The 20,551-nt window shown below is 43.4% G+C and overlaps 1 protein-coding gene across 2 annotated transcripts in view; it reads left to right on the top strand.

Moving 5' to 3' along the window:
* Nucleotides 1–920: 920 nt before the first annotated feature.
* MAN1A1 (mannosidase alpha class 1A member 1) overlaps nt 921–20,551 on the top strand; it is a 149,393-nt gene continuing 129,762 nt past the window's right edge. The window contains exon 1 of one of the 2 annotated variants that reach the window (XM_065056759.1): nt 921–1,806. In XM_065056759.1, coding sequence (XP_064912831.1) covers nt 1,207–1,806 — 600 coding nt within the window. In that variant the 5' untranslated portion in view covers nt 921–1,206. Of the gene's footprint in view, nt 1,807–1,869; nt 2,451–20,551 lie in introns of those variants that run through there. The other variant, XM_021294461.2, reaches the window with a different exon arrangement.

Here is a 20,551-nt window from a genome sequence, read left to right as displayed (position 1 = left end):
TTGGCTGGATTCCCTCGTTCAGTTAAAGTGACCCAGCATTTTATTGTGTTTCCCTGCTTCTCACATCCCCACTGTTCATTGCATTGCTGTACAACACGAGCAAAATCATAAATTGTTTTTTTAAAAAAAACTTTTGCTTTCACGGAAAGCTTTCCTTTCACAGATGAGCCCGATGCAGCAATTTGATCAGCCATCAAATATGACACACCGGTGCACCAACACATTGTTGTTTTCATTTGCACTAGGCTAGACAAAAAGTCGAATTGTCACGCTCACAAAGGTACATTCCCTCTACTTCCTCGCAAAGGATGTACCTTTCACCTGCACAAGAAAATAGAATTAAATTAAAACCCCTGTTTCTCTTACAAAGAATACGGCTCCTCCTACAACAGCGGGTCGGGAATTACACCCAGTCCCGCTCACCGGGGTAGCTGCGGCGCTGCTGCCGCCCCTCGCACGTCCCCAGCCGCGTGCACGCGTGAGCGCGTGTGACCGCACGTGTGTGTGTGTGTGTGTGTGTGTGTGTGTGTGTGCGTGCCCGTGATGCGGGGGCACACGCGCGCGGCTGTGTGCACGCACGTCCCTGTGTGTGCACAAGTGTGCACGTGGGTGAGCGTGTGCGCGCGTGCCTGCCTTGCCGGCACGTGCCGGAGCCGCGCGCCCGCCTCGGGCTGCCACCGCCCGCTGGGGCGAAGGCGCCTCACTCGCTGCCTCGCGCGGGCGTGCCGCGCCGCCGCGTCCCCTCTCTGCAGGGCGGGCACCGCCCGGGGAGCCCAAGAGGGCCTGACCCCAGGGACCGCGGCGACCGGCAGTGCGGGAGGGAGGTGGAGCGGCGTGCCCGCATCCCGCCCCCGGCCCGGCCCGCCCCGCCCGCGCCCCGCCCCCTCCGCCATTGGGCCAGCGGCGGCCCCGGCCCGCCCCGCTCCGCCCCCGGCTGCCCGGCAGTTCCGCGCGGGCGGAGCGGGGAGCGGCACCCGCGGCGGCGGCCCGGCAGCATGGGCTGGAGCTGACAGCGCCCGCCCCGCACACGCCGAGCGCTGCCGGCGGGGGAGCGGCGGGAACGGGAAAAGTTGCCGCGTCCGCCCGGGGAAACTTTCTGCCGCCGAGGCGGGGTAGGCGGCGGCGGAGCCGAGCCGTCCGGTGCGGTGCGGTCCCTGCGTGGCGGCGGCGGGGCGCGCTGCTCTGCGCTGAGGCGGCGCGGGGGCCATGCCCGCCGCCAGCCTGCTGCCGCTCTTCGGTAGCGCGGCGGGGCCGGGGGCGCTGGGCGGCCCCGCAGGCGGCGGCGCGGGCGGTGGGGGCAGGAAGGCGGCGGGCCCCGGCGCGTTCCGGCTGACGGAGAAGTTCGTGCTGCTGCTGGTGTTCAGCGCCTTCATCACCCTTTGCTTCGGGGCCATCTTCTTCCTGCCCGACTCCTCCAAGCTCCTCAGCGGCGTCTTCTTCCACTCGGCCGCCCTGCAGCCGCCGCCGCCGCCGCCCGGCGGGCAGCCCCGCGTCCCGCCGCAGCTCGGCGGCGGCTCGGCGGCGGGGGCGGTGGCGGCGGCCGCGGGCGGGGCGGGCAGCCTGGAGCGGATCCGCGCGGACCACGAGCGGGCTCTCCGGGAGGCCAAGGAGACGCTGCAGAAGCTGCCCGAGGAGATCCGCAGGGACATCCGCCAGGACAAGGAGAAACTTCTGCAGGACGCCCGCGGCAGGAAAGAGGCGGGCGCCCCCGGGCTGCCCCAGCACCTCTTCCGCCAGCCCGTCGGAGCCGTGGGGCAGGAGCCCACCGACCCCACCGTCCGGCAGAGAAGGGACAAAATCAAAGAGGTGAGTGGCGGCGGCCGGTCCCGCTCCCGGGGACGCGCCTCGGCACCCCCGCGCGGGGCAACAGGTCGCTGTCGGGGCTGGCGGCGGGATGGCGGGGAGCTCCTCCTGCCTTCTCCTCCTCACTGCGGAAGGGGGTCTTTCCGCCCGGTTCTCGCTCGGCAGCCGCCGAGAAGGTCGGTTGCGTCTCCCGCGGTTGCATCCTCTCAGCCCATGATGAGTTCCGCGCCCCTGCGCGGCCGCGAGCGAGCGCTGCCTGCGGACCCGGCGCCGCCGGCGCCGAACGCGCTCCGTGCCGGTTGCGCCTCCCCCCCGACGTTACCGGTCTCATCCAGCTGTTGCACCGAAACCCGGGGAGGAAGCAAAGCCCGGCGAGCGCGGGCAGGCCGCGGGGCGACTTCGGGGGAGCCGGGCGAGGGCTGGAAGTAGCGGCGCCGGGGAGGAGAAGCGACGCCCGGGGGCCCCATCGCGACGCGGGTCCGCCTGCGCGCTCCGTGGGGCACCCCACGATCTGTCGCCCATCGGTGAGCGGCGAGTGTCTCCCCGGGATGCGGGAGGCGGCGGGAGCCGGTGCCGCACTAGTGACCGAGGAGGAGTTATCCTGGTCCGTCCTGCGCTTGGCCAGCGGATGCGTTTCCAAGTGCGAGGTGCGGGTGTGCAGGTTCTGCAGCGCTTCAGAAATGTCGCGATCGGTCTCGGATTCACTGTTCTGCGATATCAGCTGTCTAAAGGGTTGAGGGTATTTGGCAAAATACGGTCAATTTGGGTAATAGCGGTGAGGCATCTGAGCTGTGTGGGTTTTGGCAAATTCCCTGAACTGTCTTGTTCGCTTGTGCTGCGTGTTGATTCAGGTGTTATTTTTAAGTCCTTCCTTACAGAAATTTTTCGAACTCTGTATAGGTAAGACTGTCGTGAATACAGCTTGACAGCATCCTCTGACAGAAGAATTTCCTTGATAATATAGTTTAATTTCCCATCATTACTGTCTAGTTTATTTATCAAACTGACAATTTCAGCTGCCTGCAGAGATTAGGGTTTATGAATTAATTAATAGTATATATTTCCTGTTCTGTAGTGATGGAAATGAGATGGGGTGAGCCTGTAACTACTGAGTATTTTTCTGTTTGTGAAACATCATTAGTCTTATTTGAGCTGATTTATTTTTATTGCATGTTTGTATGGAGTGGTCTGAAAAGTGAGCTCTGACACCACGCAGAGCAGCAGAAGATAAGCTGTCACAAATCTCAAATTGTGTTCTGTGCTCTGGAGTCCTTGCATCAGTCTAACTATTTTAGCAAAATATGCAGCGGTCATAAGCAGTAAATACCAATGCAAAGGTATTTTGTGGGGAGAAACTCTCAGGAGTGCATGGTATAGACTGCATCTTGGTGTGCAGAGACTATGTTCTCTTCTGTTTTAGTTACACAGCCTCCCTGAAGCATACAGAACAGTTACAAACACCAGCAAACTCTTTTCCCAGCCATCTTGAATTGCCATGTAGAAGTATTTAGAAGTAATGAAGCTCCAGACCTGATGTATACAGTTCTGTAGTACAGAAGACTGCAACAAGTAAATAAGCAGGAGGAAGAAGATAAAACTTAAGTATACTGCTCTTGCTGGTCCCGCTGTGTGCCAGCTAGTCCAAGTTATCTTTTATTACATATGGATACATGTGTGTACGTGAGCACATATTTGTATGCTTGTATATGTACATGTATATACAAACATACCCCAGTATCTCTTCAATTTTTCTTTCTCTTTCCATTCCATCACTCTTCTTTCTCTTCAGCTGCTATAGAGGAGCCACTGGCAACACAGTAACTCCCCAAAACAGATCTTTGGCCGTGTAAGTGTAGGAGATGACAGAGACACTGCAGTTAGTTCCTAGATTTTTATTTTTTCTTCATATCTCAGTATAATTCCTCAGTACTGATTCCTCCTGATTCAGTATGTGACTGTAACATGTTGTTTACTTAATTGCTCTTGCATTTTTGCAGAACCTTGATTGGTTTGACTTTTTTTTTTTTTAAAGAATGCTTCCTTTTTTTGTTTTTTTGTTTTTTTGTTTTATTCTCTCTGACTGTAAAATGGTGTTTCCTATACTGTGTTAACTTGCTTCACATTGTTTCATGTGTTGGCCTTTATGTTGCTTCTCTCTCTGTCTTTGCAAGCTCTTATCCACTTGTTTTTACGTTGATACTTTACTGTCAAGCTGGAATTCTAATCTGCAGTCTTTTTAGAACTAGTTTTAAATTGTAACTTTTTGAAGTGATAACTTTTGTACTTCACTGTACATGCACAGAAACTGGAATTATTCCTTAAAGCTCCTCTCCTTGTGCCTGGTGGTTGCATGCTGGAGCTCCAAACATAAAGAATCTTTCTGCTTTCATACCCTAAGCCTGGAATTTGACTCTTCTCTTTTATGCCTAGAACTCAAAATTTGAAGCCATTCCTGTGCATCTTTCTGACAGACAAAGCAGGCTACTTTAAAGGAAAAGAATGCCGAGAAATAGGGTTGTTCTTCCCTGCATTTCTGTCCTGGAAGAGCTGCATATCATGAACATGTTGATATAAATCTGAGGGGAGAGAGCTTAGAGATGTTTTGGTTATTTACCTGTTTTAAATTTCAAATTGAAATCAGTGTTTAGATGTCTAGCTGTACTAATACGTTTATGATCACAAAACAATAAAACGACATGATTCTTAACAAAGTTTTGTAACAGAAATGTTAATAATTCTTTTTATGGCATACATTTTGTATTTAAAAAAGGGTGAAAATTAAAGTGGGACTATAAAGATTCTTGGGCTTTATTTAGTATCAAAACCAACATAATATGACAACTAGAAAAAATAAGTTGCTAGAAGCATATAAAGCAAGCAGAAGACTGGTGGAAACACAGAGAAGTGAAGGTCATGTTGCTGTCACTGCCTTCTACTCTGCAAGAATGACACAGTTGTTCTCCAGGTGAGTATGTGTGGTAACAGTCCCACCGTGTAACACCTGCAAGGCCTGCCTGTGTGCAGGTGTGCCCGTACAGGTGAGGGGTGTGGGCTCAAGGCCAGAGATGGGTGCTGCGATGTTCCTCTGTTTCTCTTCTGATGATGAGTTATACACAAACTTAGAAAAAGAAGGTCTGGCGGTACTGCTGGCAGCGGGGCGCTTCCTGTTGTAAAATCGCTGTCAGTTGCTTGTGGCTGCTGAATTTTTTACTGGCTGACCTTGTGTTGCCTGCTCTGAGCGTCTTCCTCATGCTGGATGCTTCAGGAAGGCTTGAGCAAAGAGTCACAGCGGCTTTTGAGTGTACCAGCATGCTTGTGTTTTGTCAGAATGGGAGTTCTTTGGGGAGTTCCACTGATGCTCTGGTGTCTCCGTGAGCTGAGGCAGAGTCTGGCTACCTAGTAAATCTCACACTGCTCTGTTGTTTCTGTGTCTTGATAGGACCCCCAGACTGTGAATGAGGAGGTTGTGCTTTGTATTCCTGATATTCCACTCACTGATTTGAGAGGTGGCCCCTTTTTTGAGCAAGTACCTCCTGTGGTATCTGTTCCCCATCTGTAAAAAAAGGGTGAGTGGAAGGCAGTGATGACTCTTTTCCACTCAAAGAAGTTGAAAGTTTTCCAGTCTCCGCTCTTATCAGTGTTGGTTGTGGCTGACCATCATTATTTCTCATGTCCAGGGAAGACTTGCTGGTGCATAGGCAGTTTGAAAAAGGTGGCAGCTTGATATGAACTAAAGAAGTGATTAGAAGAGGATGGCAGTAGTGGGGACAAGTTATGAAGGCAGGAGATGCTCTGTTTTTGATTAGGGGAAACTGACTTTGAATATTTTCCAAGTCTCATTCCTCTCTCTCTCTCTCAAAAAAAAAAAAAAAAATTGATTGAATTATTTAGGTGTTAAGAAAATAGCAAAAAATTGAACTCTTTTTATTTCAGAGGAAAGGAGTAGAAAACGATGAATGAGGTAGCTCAGGTACTAGAAGCAATATAATTACATTAGTGCAGTGCTCTGCCCCGGCTAATTAATCCTGCTGAACAGCTCGCTATTGGTGTTGGTGGAGCACCATACTAATGCAGCTGTGCTGTGCTAGGTGTCTAGCTTGGAAACTGCATGTTATTGTTTGGAGATGTTTGGACACATTTTCATGATAAAAGCCTCCTTCGTAAACCGTGATCGATGTCCAAAGAGCATGATCATGCGGTGCTCCAAATACTTATACAGCTCTCAACTGTTGCAGTCATCTATGGGAAGTCCTGGAGAGGAAAACTTTATTCATTGATTCTATGGTCCTTTCTGAGCACTAAACCTTTGAGCTCACCAGGGCAGTGGTCACAAGTCAGTGAAACAGACTCTACAGCTAAAGATTACTTCACACTGTTTTCCTATAAAGAACTGAATTGGGGTTGGCAGTGTGAATTCTGGAGCTTCTGAAGTCCTCAGTGCTCATTTCATTTTTTTAATTGTTTTCTGTGGTGGCTTTTATGCAGTTTAGTTGGAAGCCATTAGGTTAAGCAAGAAGTCTCAGTAATGTTGCAGGGAAGTTCAGAAGTATCTGGAGGAAAGAAAGCTTGCGAGTGTGGAAATAAAGCACTATTCAGAGATCTGATATGCACTTGATGTGGCAGCACTCGGGCACAATAAGAACTCTTCAGTAACAAGGAGGAGCAATGGCAAAATTACAGGAGGTGGCTCACTGCTGAAGAAGGGTGGTTGGCCCCCTGTACCTTCCTGCACATTTCCACTGCTTGCTTTCTTACTGCCTGGTATCCTGATGCTGTGGCTCAGGGGAAGCCAGGGCCAGGTTGGGGGAGATTTATTCCCTTTTTGGTTTGGTTTTTGTTTTTGTTTTTATTTTTTTTTTTTTGGTTAATGAGGCAAGACGCACTCACTAGTACTTCTTGTCGCTGTCAAAAACAGAGGGGAAGCCTCTTCTTAAAACTTCTGATTGCCTTCTTCCACTGTCCACTTTGCATTAATTCCACTGTAGCCCTCTGTCTGGTGCTTCAGCTTATTAGACCAGCAGAAGGCTGCCAGAGCAAAATAACTGGATAGTTTTCTGCCAAATCTTCTGTCAAGTTGGTGAGCTGACGGGCTTAATGGAAGGGTTGACTTGGTGCTAGTTTTGGATGTGGTGAGGAAACAGTATTATGTGGATGAAAGAGGTACAAAACTTCTTTCAGTAGCCTTGTTTTAGGGGCTTGTATCTGATCTTCTGGCCTAACTACTCCATTAAAATTGACTCTCCACAATGTGGCATTTGCAGAGCAAAGGTTCAGTCTACTGTAATAACCTGTAGCAGGCTGAGGTGCTGCGCTTCAGAAGACTGTTACCTCCCAATACCTTTTCTCAGAACACAAAAAGGGAAAAGAAACCCAGTGGCAGGAATTACTGAAGGCCCAGCTCCTGTAGATCAACATTCAAAGTGCTTTTACTGGGAGAAAGCCTTGTGGGAGCCTTCATAGGAGAGGGAGGGAAAGAGTTAAAATGCAGCTGTGGAGGTATTGAGTGGTTTTAGTTTAAAGTAGAAAAAGCCACCTTCCCTGATGGTACATTTCTTTAAGAACAAGATACAGTGAAAGGAAAAAAATTGACATGTAATGAGTAAGCAATGTGGTGATTCCTTGCAACATGCTGATGATGCTATGCATTTTGAAAGTAGTTTTCGTAAAGTACTTTGTGTCCTTAATGCTGGCATCTTGTAGCTGTCACTCTGTTTGTCAAAGGAGTTTAAAATTAATATTGGCTTCCCCCCACCCCCGAAGTTTTATTTACCTACCGATAACCTTCAGTGCTTTTGTATCTCTAGTTCTTGAGTTTTTTGCAGTCCTTCCTGATACTGTTGGTTAAATATATTTAGTTATTTTAAATTGTTTCATAAAAGGTAGGAAGGAGGTGAATTAAATGCCTAAATACAGGGAAATAAATATTGTAGATAGGTGGGTATCTTATACCCCTAAGTTAAGAGCACCCTTACAGAGCTTGCAGATGTTCTCCCTGGGTTTGCAGACCTGTGCTCTTGTGAAGTGGCACCTGGAGGTGGCAGGGGTTATCTTATGGCATCTAAAATGTCACAAAACAGTATGTTAAATTGCTTATGTAGGGATAGTGGCACTGCAAGATGCACAGAATCATAGAATAGTTTGGATTGGAAGGGACCTTTAAAGGTCATCTGGTCCAACCTCCAGAGAATCTTCATCTTGAATTACTAAGAGTATGATTCAGTGACTCTATTAAGCAACCTCTTGTTTGTGTCACTTGCCAGACCCTCTGCAGAGCCAGTTCAACCTGCCAGCCAGACAGAAAAGCTACCCCTGCTTTTGTTGGGATCATGACCTGGTGCGATAGGGAGCCAAAATGGCTTAGTGGAGGTCTGAGCACAGTGGAAGCAGTGGACCCCCATAGAGCCACTGCTTTTGAAAGGAGAGCAAAGTGGAGGAGAATGCGTCTGAGGCATCTCTTTGTCTGCAAGACATTAAACAGGATATGCCTTTGCCAAATTAATGTTCTTTCTGCCGGGAGCCCTTAAGGTCTTTTTAGGGGAGGACATTATTCCAGGTGAGTTGCTTCAGCTGCCTTTTTTTGAGAACCTGGTAGCCTGTCCTCATTCAAGTGACTTGAAATTTATGCTATATAGGCAAATGCCAGTCTGATTTGAACGTTGGTCATGAGATGGAGGGATGTCTCAGTGTGTGACTGTGTGCATATTTGACCAGAATACGTTGTGTTCCCATTGCTAGATCATGGGTTTTTTTTCAGCCTTACACCTATTTTTTTGTGAGCTAAGGAGCATATTTAATTATGTTCAAACTTGGTCTACATTCTCAGCAGGTAAATTTACCAAAACTAACTGAATGTCCTATGTAACTGGATCCTCAGACTTATGGGGTAATTGAAAAGGCTTTAGATATTCAGTGGAAAACATCTGGCTTTCACCAAAAAAATCAAGCACATGATTAATTCTTTAACTGAAAACCCACATGCACATTTTATGTAAAGGCAAAACCTAAATTCCAGACACATAGGGCTCTTTTTGAGAAAGCTAAATAAGGTGATGTAAAGATGTGAGGTAAAGCTTAAAATTGAACATCTCCTGTGTTTTGGCAAAAGTTGTATTCTCATGGTGATGATTTCGTATTTGATGTTAGTATAGCAGCCTATGGCAACCATTTAATATAAAATAGAGCAAATCATAATGTTGGTGAGTACAGTAGCTTAAGGCTGTAGTTCTGTGGGCAAACTGAAGCAGAATATTTCCACTTGTTTATTAAAATCTACCGCTAAGACCAAAAAATGCCTTATCTCATTCGAGGGAAAATAAGAGTGGTAGACAGCCAGGCTTTGATAGCTTCTTTGAATGCTAATGAAGGCACAGGACTATGAGAAGGAAATCATGGACAGACAGGAGGGAGCACTTCTTGTGGAAGGTAATTTATGTCATTACAAAAGCACATGCATGACTGTTGGATTTCTTAAAGCTGTCTGAAACATACTGCTTTAAGAGGTGTTCAGTGTGTTAACTTTCTGTTCGTTTTGTTTTCTAAAAAAAACTATACCGGCTTGAGGAGCCAGCATAGCTGTACATTTCTGTGGTTTTCATCTTAAATAGAATATCTTAACAAGTAGTTCCTTTATGAATAATAAATTTGTCTTCCTAATTTATTTGGCAGAATAAGAGTCTAATACTTCAGGAAAGTGTCTTTACAGTGTTTGCTGCTGTCTAACAGTGCATTACTTCTCTGGCATAAAACTGCTGCCTGCGATGGTACAAAGATGATAAAACACTTTTTTTGGTAACCATCTCTACTATTCAGACGCGTCTCTGTGTAAACTATGTTTCAGACATTCGGTTTTGAAGGATTTTGTCATCCATTTCTAAATTATTTCTAGAACTGTAATTTTACAAATGAAGAAAATAATTTTTTAGGTGGAACTATAAATTAAGCAATATGGGCAATGTACCAGATACGCAATATTCCAGATACTCGATATACCAGTTCCTTCTTTTGCGTGAAAATCTCCTTTATCCACAAAACTTGTTTTGGGTTGTTTTTACTTGTTTGGTTGGTTGGGGTTTTTTTATGTGTTTTGGTTTTGTTTGGTTGGTTTTTAAGCATGGGATATAAATAATGTGTGCATACTTCTAAAAAGTGTCTCTCTTTCTCTGCTTTCCATGACTTTTTGTAATCAGGTCTGTAAGTCTGTCCTGAAAACATAATTGCTGAGTAATAAAGCACATGCTTGCCTGAGACAGATTAAGCAAAACCTTTTGCAGAATTGTGGTTAAGTTGCTGTTGTATCACAGTGCTCGGCAGCCTTGCCTGCAGAGTCCAGAAGACTTCCCTGTGAGAAAGTGGTATGGTTTTCCAGGGGTGGAAGGGGTCTAGTGACTTGCACAAGATCACACAGTGTGAGGGTAAAGAGCAGAACTCGACTACCTGGCTCGGATTTGTTTTTTTCCCCACTAAAGCAGGGCTGCTGCTGTGTGCTGGATGAAGGCTATCTTCACTCCTACCCACACTGCAGGTCTCCAGCTTGGGCATGTCAGCTCACTAGGGTCAGTTCAAGCCCTGGTTTTGGAGCCTGGTTCATGGCTGCACATGGGCAGCTGTGGTTTGCCACTGAACTGCTGCGAATCACACTGTTTATTACAGGGGGAGGCTAAACCTGAGACTCCTGCTTCTGTGCTTAGATCATGAGCTGTTAGCTTTTTAAGCGATAGTGAAATGAAATGCTCTGATCCGGTGCTGTTTTGAAGAAAGGCAAGTACAGTAGTAAAATTCCCATTTTGCCTTTCTTGCATCTTGAAATCTTCAGTTTGAACTCTGTTGTAACCAAGAAATGCATGTACAGAATAATATGACAACTTGCTATAACTCTCTGCAGTAAGCTGATTGAATTTTATAGCTGGTGTTTATGAAGATACAGGTATTGCTCATTCTGATGCCTCTAATTTTAAAGGCTTTCCAGACAGATTGGATGAGCACATAACCTGATGTTACATTCTTATAACTGTTAAAGTTAAACATACACAGCCCTTGTGGGAACAGTGAGATATGCAGTCTCTTTTGCAAAGGTAACTACAAGTGTAAAATATACTTTCATTTGTCCTCCCACTCCCTTTTGGAAACTGTATGTACCTTGGCTTTTAAATTGTCTTAGAGATAAAGCAAATGAATGGAAGTCTGGCTTTTAAGAAACTTGGGCCTTTTTTTTAATGCAAATCTCTAATAAGGTAAGAAAAGACATGAAGATCAGAAGAGACAGTAGGCAATATTGAGCAGAGAACTAAAATGATGCTGTGCAGTGGAAGAGCTGATGACTGTGGAACATCTGGCTTCCTGTGCACATATCAAAAATTATTTGAGAAGAATCAACTTTTTTCTCTAATGCTGGGCAGAAACAGAAGTTGCAATTTTAATGTTAAAGCATGCAGCTTTGCACTTGTGTGAGTATATATATATATTGCTGGCACTTAGGTTAGAGAGACTGTACTCTGTATTTTTTAAATGAATAAAGTAGAAAGGAACAAATGTCTGATACTTTTTTCCAGGGGTGATCTTATTGCTTGGCAACATAAACCCTCTTTTTCAATTATTTATTCAAAGTTGGTATGTGCTTTTAAAACATTGCATTAGATCAGGGTGGCTTGTTTCTTTAATTAGTATTCAGACCACTGTGAGGCTATTTTTTTTAAAGTATCTGTGTATTTTTCTTTTGCTTAGTCAACTGCATAATAAACATCTCTTTGCCTTTTGAAATTTCTTTTGTTCAGGGACTGCTTTCTTCCAAGGAAATAGGAAGTAGCTTGTGTAAAAGAATACCAAGCTAAAAACCCATTTTGCTTTCAAAGTGTAGTGCTTAAGGAGATAGTAATTTTACTATTTGCTGATATACGCACACAGATGCAGACCCAGTCTTTAACTGCACTGTCAGTTTTCTCACTGTCTTTGAGCGCTGACATCTGTTGGTGCGCTGAATGGTGATATTAATGATAAGGCTTTACCCATACTGCTGTCTGTAGGGAAATCTGCTGCATTTTATTGTGGTTATAGTTCTCCACCCATCTGCGATTTTGAGAATTGCACTTTAAATGATGCGTTGGACCTAAATAGTAATACTAGATTCTTCAAACTGAAGCTTAAAGAACAGAAATAGATGTTAATCATTTGCAGTGATGGATTTCTTCTCCTCCTCTCTCCCCCACATCATGGAACAGAAAACCTTATTACCATTTAAAGAGTAGAAGAGTTATACACATGACATATTTTAAAAGTCATAATACTTTAAAGCTGCATGCTGCTTGCTTTTTTTTTCTGGTGAGATTGTCTGAAGAACCACCACGGGGAAAACTATGCTATGTAAAGACAAACTCCAAGTTGACGGATATTTTTATGTCTTATTCTGTAGAGCTCTAGAGTAAGCATGGTACTGAACCTGAAATGACTTTTCACAGAAGTGTGTGTGATACTGTCAAGGGCTGAAGTGACATCACAGATCAAGAAGGGCATTTAAAAAAATAACCTTTCTGAAGAAAAGCCCATAAATGTCTCCATGCAGTTTCTTTAGAAAAAAATCACTGGATTCCTATATTGAGACAGAGATGTATCCATATTTCTCCCCTTATAGCTTTTACATAAGGGCCCAATATATTGTACAGTTGGTAAATGACAAATTCTGTTGCCTGTAACTAGAGTTGTAGTTTTTGGAGGGCAAGCTCTCATCTGAATATAAACCTTGAAAAAAGTAAAAGGAAGACACTGTTTGTTTGGTTGCTTGCTTTTTGTTTTTTACAGAGTCATCTAAATTGAAAATATAATTATACATATGCTGCAAGCAAAATCCAAAACATTAGGATGGAGAAAATAAATCCTTGTATTTCAATAATCAGTTTTGCTCGAGTTATATTTTATCATATAAATCTAAACCTTGCAGAAAGTTGATGCTCTGTGAGAATGTTTTCAGACTTCATGGAAACAGTTTTCATATGCATCCTGGTCACCTGAAAGCATTATAGAGACATGGTTGGTCTGCATTTATGCACACTGTAGTCCTCTTTGTTCTTTCTCTCAACCTTCTGCTTACCTTATGATTTTCTTGTTGAGAAGGAAAGAGATTCACACCACTGGACCTCTAAAGACTCCATCTTTTGCTTAGAGCAGGGCTGACTTCAAAATTAAATCAGGTTGCACAGAATCATGTGCACTCAAGTGTGGAAAATCTCTGTGGAAGGTGGTTTTGCAGCTCCTCTGGACAAATATATTCCAGTGTCTGAAGACCCTTATTGTAATTTTCAATTATTATTTTATCTAGTTAGAATTTCTCTTGAAGCAATTCATGACCACTGGCTTTTCTCCTTTCATTGTGCACTACTGAGAAGCGCTTGGCTACCTTTTCTCTTTTGGGCACCAACTAAGTTGTTAAGAAGCCTTCTCTTCTCCAGTCTTAAACCCAGCTCTATCTATCTCTCCTTGTATGTCATGTGTTCTCAATTTTTTTTTTTTTTTTAATCTCTCATTGGTACAATGGAGCTGAAAATCAAGAACAGGGTTCCCATTTGAGGCATCAGGAATGTCACATAGAAAGTGTTCATTGCTCCCCATCAGTAGCAAGCACTTTTGGCAATGCAGCCCACTCTACAGTTAGCCTTCATCACTGCAAGAATGCCTTGCTTACTTGTGTTCAACAGGTTGTTCACCAGGACCTCTAGGACATTTGCTGCAAAGCTGTTTTCTAGCCTGTAAGTACCTGTCATGTACTGTGGCATGGAATTATTCCACATTAGGTATAAGATTTTTGCATTTGCTTTGTTTGGCATTCACAAGTCTTGTCAGCTAACTCCTTCAGCTTGTTGAGGTCCTTCAGATGGGAGCTCTACCCTCTGGCTTCTTGGTTGCTGGAGTTTGGCGTTACCCATGAAATTGGTGAGGGTGTGTTCTGCTCTGTTGTTCTGATTAACTCTGGAGAAATGTCATTCATAGCTAGCCATTAGGTGGACTTTGACCTGTTTACTGCTTGAACTTGTCAGTCCAGCCACTTCTTTTCATCAACCTTGTTGACCAGCCATCTAGTCCATGCCTTTTCAGCTGCCGTAAGGCTAAGAGGGACTGCATCAAAAAACATGCTTTATGAAGTCAAGGTAAATGGTGTCTGCTGCTGTCCTTATCCCGAGCCAGTGGCTTCATCATAATAAGTAACTGGGTTGGTTGAGCACATTTTGCCTTTGGGAAATTATGCTTGCTGTTCACAAAGGTGTTTCTGTCCTTCATGTTCCTGAAAATAGATTCAAGGAGGATTTGCTCCATTTTCTTCTCAGGATTTGGAATAAGTATGACTGGCTTGTAGGTCCCTGGATCTTCCTTCTTGTTTTTTTTTTCTCAGTTATCAGGGACTTCCCTTGGTCACTATGGTATTTCAAAAGTGATCTGGAGGGGCCTTGCAATGACATCAGCCAAACCCCTCAGCACCATCAGAAGTATCTCATCTGGTCCCATGAACTTGTGTATGTCCATTTTGCTTAAGTACTTCATCCTAAACTTTGTTTTCATTTACCTGACACCTTTCCCCAGGCCCTTGACACTAAGCCCTACAAGTATGCCTGGTCAGTAAAGACTGAAGCAAAAAAAGACCAAGTGGTTGAGCCTTTTTGTCCTTGTTCTGTTTGGTCCCTCTTGCTGCTGATGTACCTGTAGAGGCCACTTCTGTCCTGTGGCAGTTCACAGCTAAGCTTTGACCTTGCCTGGTGCAGGGCAGCATTCTGCACTGCCATGGGGAAGCACCTGCTGCTGCCCCTCTGTGAGCTTTCCTGAGGGCTTGGCATCTGGCTCAGCCAGTTGCTCCCTGTGCAGCCACCCTGGTCTCCTGCCATGGGCCATTCTCATGCTTGAAGATAAATTAAGTCTTCTGGTTGCCTTTGCACCTGTGGGGAACTCTCCCACGGGATCCTGTGGACCAGTTCCCTGAACAAACAGAGCTTGTTTCCCTGAAGTCTGGGGTCTTTATTACTTAGTACTCAGTTCCTTCAGGATCTTAAACTCTCCTGTCTAGCCTTTAGATAGACTTGAGGTTTATACGTTTCTCATTCATGCATTAATTGTTTTGAAGTGAGCTTTTATTATGAGAGGTGGGTTGGTAGAGGAGAATGGCATGTAGCCTTTCCTGGCTGATTTGCATTGTTGCTACTTCTCTTGGTTTCATTAGGGAAGCCCAGCAGACAACACTATGTTAGTCCAGTGGGTATTTTGAAATCTTTAAAAATGAGGAAATATTTGCTGGACAAGCAGATATGTTTCATATAGGAAATTCCATTTGAATTTTTGAAACACAAACTATTGATGGAAAACAAAACTTAGAGTTGCAGCTTTTGCCACTTTAGTGGATGTAAATGGGTTACTAGTGTACTGACATGGGCTGGGAGACCTGCCATCGGAGAATCATGTGCTGCTTTAAAGCATCGTTACTCTGCATGCTTCTGATCAAAATATAAATAACCTGATGTTTATACATTGCAAATACAAAATTAAGGACATGAAAGCTAATATAGTGTCAAAGTTGAGAAGGTCAAGGTTTGGCTTATAACTCAAATAGATACCACTGAATTAGATTTAGAATCATAGAATCATTTTAGTTGGAAGACACACTCAAGATCTTCAAGTCCAACCATAACCTAATTCTAGCACTAAACCATATCCCTAAGAACCTCATCTATGTGTCTTTTAAACCCCTCCAGAGATGGTGGCTCAACCAGTCCTCTGGACAGCCTGTTCCAATGCCTGACAACCCCTTCTGTGAAGAATTTTTTTCCTAATATCTAATCTAAACCTCCCCTGGTGCAACTTGAGGCCATTTTCTCTTGTCCTATCACTTGCTACTTGGGAGAAGCGACCAACACCCTCCATGCTACAACCTCCTTTCAGGTCGTTGTCAAAAGTTTTGTTTAATTTTTTTTTCTTAAGGGCCTAGCTTCATTTGTAAGCACTTAAAATTAGTAAATACTTATTGCTAGTTTACAAACGTGTGTTTTTTGATTAAAATTCCATCTGTTTTGTGTGGCGCATTTACAGCATCACTATATAAATATTTTTACAGTAGGGTTGTACTATTGCACTGCACTACCAGTTCATGAGAATCCAGCTCTTCAGTATTTGACTTTCTGTCACTTTTGACATCACAAAGAGGCCTGGTTTTACAGAAGCTTGGTTTTGAAAATGAAATCTTTTTTTATACTGCTTCATACTCAGCATCCAAACTGGCTAGTTGCTCCTAAAAGGGTAGGTTTTCTATATGAATGGTGGTACATGAGTATCTCTTCAGTTTGACATGCCTACTCTGATTTCATTGATGTGAGAAGCAAAGCTCTTTCCAGCTATAGCAGGGACTATATAACCTTCCTTTTGCCCCAACTTTACGATACTTTGTTATGGAAACGGTGCTCACCCATAGTTTTTATTTGGCAAAAATGTGAAAAGGTAGCTGTAAAATCTAGATGAGAACTTTTGGTGGGAGCTGAATAAGGTTGTGGAAAGGGCCTTTAAGCTTAGGAAAGGAGTCAAGCTTGTTTTAACTTTAATTAGTTTTTTTTTCCCTTAAATGCTGTACTAAGTTTGTGTATGGAGGTTTCATTTAGTCAAGAAAGTAAGTTATTTTGAATCTTGTCAAGCAATCCGAAGCTTGACCAGTGGCCGCATCTCTACTTTTACATTTTTTACATGAAGTAAAAATTCAGCATTTCATTTTCTGATGTAAAGCAGGTCCTGTAGTCTGGGCTATTTAAGGTCACAGCATTTGGGTCTCTCGCATGTGTAAATAAACTTTAGCTGAACAGTATTCTGATCTGTATGTGCTGGACAGTGAAAAAGCTTTTTCTTTGTGTCTGTAGTCTTGGTCTTGAGAACCTAGAAAGATACAACTATTACAAAATTATTCTAAACACATAATAGTGTGCTGCGAGATGTTACATGTGTTCATTCAGCTTTCTGCCGTGCTAATTACTCATTAGTGTGTTCTGGGATGAGGGGATTTTTTTGGCGTTTTTTCTTCCTTTCTGTTTTTTCTGTTCCCTACTGAACACAGTATTTTTGTGATGCCTGTTTTATTCTTTATTTGCCATGAGAAGTCTTATCCACTTCAGATTCATGCCACTGTTTGAAAAGTGTTTATATTCTGTTTTCTGAGGAAAGAACAAGGCCAGCAGCTGATGCTGAAGACATCTCAAAAACATCTTTAAAAGCCCCCTATGTTTGTGTGAACAGCGCAGCACAAATAAACACACAGATCCACTACCTCAATGTCAAACACACCTAGTGTCTGTTTTACCAGCCCTACCCTATGTCTGTTTTACCAGCCCTACCACATGGAGACACATTTTCCTATGAACTTTGTGGCTGGTTTTACTGCAGCTTCGCCAATAATGATTCTCCTGTACTTGGTAACTTCACGTTGCTGTTAGTCCTGTGTTATGTGGGGAACTTCTGCAGGCTGTAAAAAGAGCTGTGAATGTGCTATAATCAGAAAGAAAATAGCTTATTCATAATTTCTCTTGCATATTCCTGCTGTGCTTGAATATCCAGTTTCCAATATGCTGTTTACAGGAAACATCCTGGGTGTCATTGTACATGCTTAAGTCAAAACAACTGGGAATTTGTTATGTGTTATCTTTTCTATCACCACTATGCCCCCACCCCCCAAAAAAAACCCACTTAAATTTCATCTTCTGTCTTTTCCTTAAAGTTGCAAAGGACTTGACTGAATTCCCCAAAAATGTTACATAGAAGGAGGAGAGAAACTTTTTGGGTTTTCTGATGGGATAAGGAACAATGAAAGCATGTGAAGGAAAACTTGCTCATCTTTCATTGAAAACTAATAACTGGGAACATCACAGATGTGCCAGTAAAGAAACTAGCATATAAAAGAGTGTTTGGAGTGAAGTAGAGGAAGCCTTGTGTGTGTGTGTGTGTATACATACGTGTGTTAATAAAAAAAGACCAAAGAAAAAGCTCATACCTTAATATGTGGAATTATTGCCAAAGAAGTAGAGCCAAACTATGGTTTTTCCCATCTTTTTAAACATGGTAAAGATAGGATTGTAGCACACTTTTCTGTCTGTATTTGCTCTTACTGCAATTAGCAGGGATGTTTCACAGCTGTTATGGCTTGTACATGAATCTGAAACTTGAGAAAGGCCTCATTTTGGCTGGTGAGTAAGGAGGAAGTGTTTTGCAGCTCAGATGATGAAAGGTACTTCTTGAAACATACTGTATAGCTATATATGAGGGTGTACTAATGACTTCATTGTATGAAGTCTGATTAAACATTTTAGTATTCATATATTTTACCTTTTACCCTTTGGGCTGCTGGGCAGAAATAACATTTTTGATCTTCAGAACTGCTACTACTAATTAGAGACCTCTTTGAATAAGAACAGCATTTGCTTGCAAGTCACAACCTGTTTTAAAATAAATTGCACTCGCTGTTTTATAGCTTACTGGAAATCCTTATCAACAGTTCTCGATCAGGTTTTTATACAAGGAATTTGATAACAATTTGTAGAGTTAATCCACATAGTTACTTCATCTAACTTTGGGACACCACTCAGTTTCATTCATGCTCTCCAGGTTTTGTGATATGGTTACTGTTACTGAAGTGGCTATGACCTCAGTAATACTTCTGGGGTGAATTTAGGATTATTTTTTTTCCTTAGCAGAATTTTCATTTCTTTTAGCATCTGTCTGTAAATCTCCTTGATTCTGTTTTTACAGACAAATACTGAACATATGTATTGTGAGGAAAAACAAATAATTTTTATCTCTATATCTTTGAAAGATGTATACAGTCACTTTCCCCAAATCAGCACAAACCCATGTTCCTTTTGTTCTCCCTTGGGTTTAGGCAGTACACTTAAAAATCTAGCCAGCCAGATCAGAGCTAGAGGCAAATTTACCAAAAACACAGCAGTTTCTTTTAGCACACACTTTGCCACTGAAAAATCCTTTTCCCTGAAGGCAGAGTACATGTGCTGGTGTTGGTTGTAGGACAGGTGTATGTGCACTTGGTGCCAGCCTTTTGGGCTGCAGGGGCCAAATGTTTCTGGAAATGAATGCAGACTGGAATATTTGTACGTTTTCTTGAAGCTTTTGTCATATGATGAACTGTACTCCTTTTATTTGCTTTATAAAAAGCAGATGAAAAGCAAACTAACTTAAATTCTATTTCATTGTGATCTTTAAAAACTACACCTTGCATGAACAAATTGATTACAGTAGTTTGCTCCCAAGAAGAATATTAGTGTACACACAGGGGATCACCAGCAGATCCCTCCACCTGGGGTGAGGGATTAAACTCTCCCACTGTCTACCTTTTCTGGATACTTATGGCATGAAACTGGCTTTTCCAATGCTTTCTTAAAGCTTTCTAATATTTCTTCTGCAGTACTGAGCATGGAAACAGGTAGGAACTGGGGCACTGCAGTTTATGGCCACATCTGTCAGTTGCAAACAAGGCAAATGCTACTCCACAGGGATTGCTGTTCTTGAGGACTGCAGTAAGCAACTTCTCTTAAAATCAATGAAAAAAAGCCAGACTGCAAGTGTTAAACAAGTTTTTTAGGGCATGAGTTTTGGAGGACTTTAATTTTTTAATTTGAATTTATTTTATACTGCTGGGAATCTTCAAATGCTGATGTATTTCTGATGTGTTGCCTCTCTTGCAGACCCTTCTTTTTCTGTTCTGCTTGACACCTCCTTGGGTTTAGTTTGCAGTCTAATTACAGCACTAGTTTGCACCAGCAGGCATTATTGACTTTTAGAAGCAGGTATGTACATTTGGTGCTTACTTCAAAACTTCCTCAAAAAACCTGAAGTATTTTATCAGTATTTAAACTTGATAGTTTCTTGCTGTGGCTCCTGGTTATTATCTGTGAGCAAGTAGTGGTGGCATCAGGTAGAAGGTAACATTCTGAGTAGGCATGGAAAAATTGAAAGTCTGAGCTGCGGCATATTTTAATTACACTGGTATGTTTGTGAGCCCAGCCACAGGCCTGCTCTCTGGATTCAGTAGTTGGCCAGAGGCCCTGGTACGAGACCAGCTCCAGTAGCACCATACACCAGAGCAAAGCCTTCTCTCCTCCTGGATTGCACAGCCCAAAGGCTTTCGTGCCATGTCTCATGGCTCTTGGATGGGACACGAAAAGCCCTCGGCTTCGGCACTTCAGCTGTGGGCTCTGACTGGTGTGACACTTCTAGAGGGCTCTGCTTTAATTTAGCTGGAGCAATGGTTAGTGACCTATTTTGGAGTCAGTAGCAGATGAACAGACTGCCTAGCAGCTTTCCTCAAAGCTACTGTGCTAGTTCATGTAAAAGGACTAGACTCAAAGCTGATTTCTCCTCAAAGAAATGACAGCCTTAAAAGAATACAGGATATTAGTGTGTACAAGTAGAATACAAGGAAATAAGTCTCTTCTGTTCAGCAGGGTAAGGCGGTGGTAAGTTTGGTGTGTTTGTTTTTATGACTGACAGATGAGACAATAAGATTTCCCCTTCAATATCCATATCAGCATTTAATTGCCTGCCTTAGCTAGTGCAGGTAAATTTTTAACTCTCAGTTAACCATGCCAGCTAAAAGTTTGTAAATAGGCTTAACCTGACATACTTGTAACTACACGAAAATGTGGGGGAGGGACATTAGCCAGTACTGTTAAGAGCTGTTATTGTGGCAGCAAAATCCATGACAGTATGCTAGTGTGGGGCACAGGGTTGA

The sequence above is a fragment of the Columba livia genome, chromosome 3 (genome assembly GCF_036013475.1).
Source record: "Columba livia isolate bColLiv1 breed racing homer chromosome 3, bColLiv1.pat.W.v2, whole genome shotgun sequence".
NCBI classification, from domain to species: Eukaryota; Metazoa; Chordata; class Aves; order Columbiformes; family Columbidae; genus Columba; species Columba livia.
The sequence above is the reverse complement of the archived record's forward strand: the minus strand, read 5'-3'. Positions and strand labels throughout refer to the sequence as shown.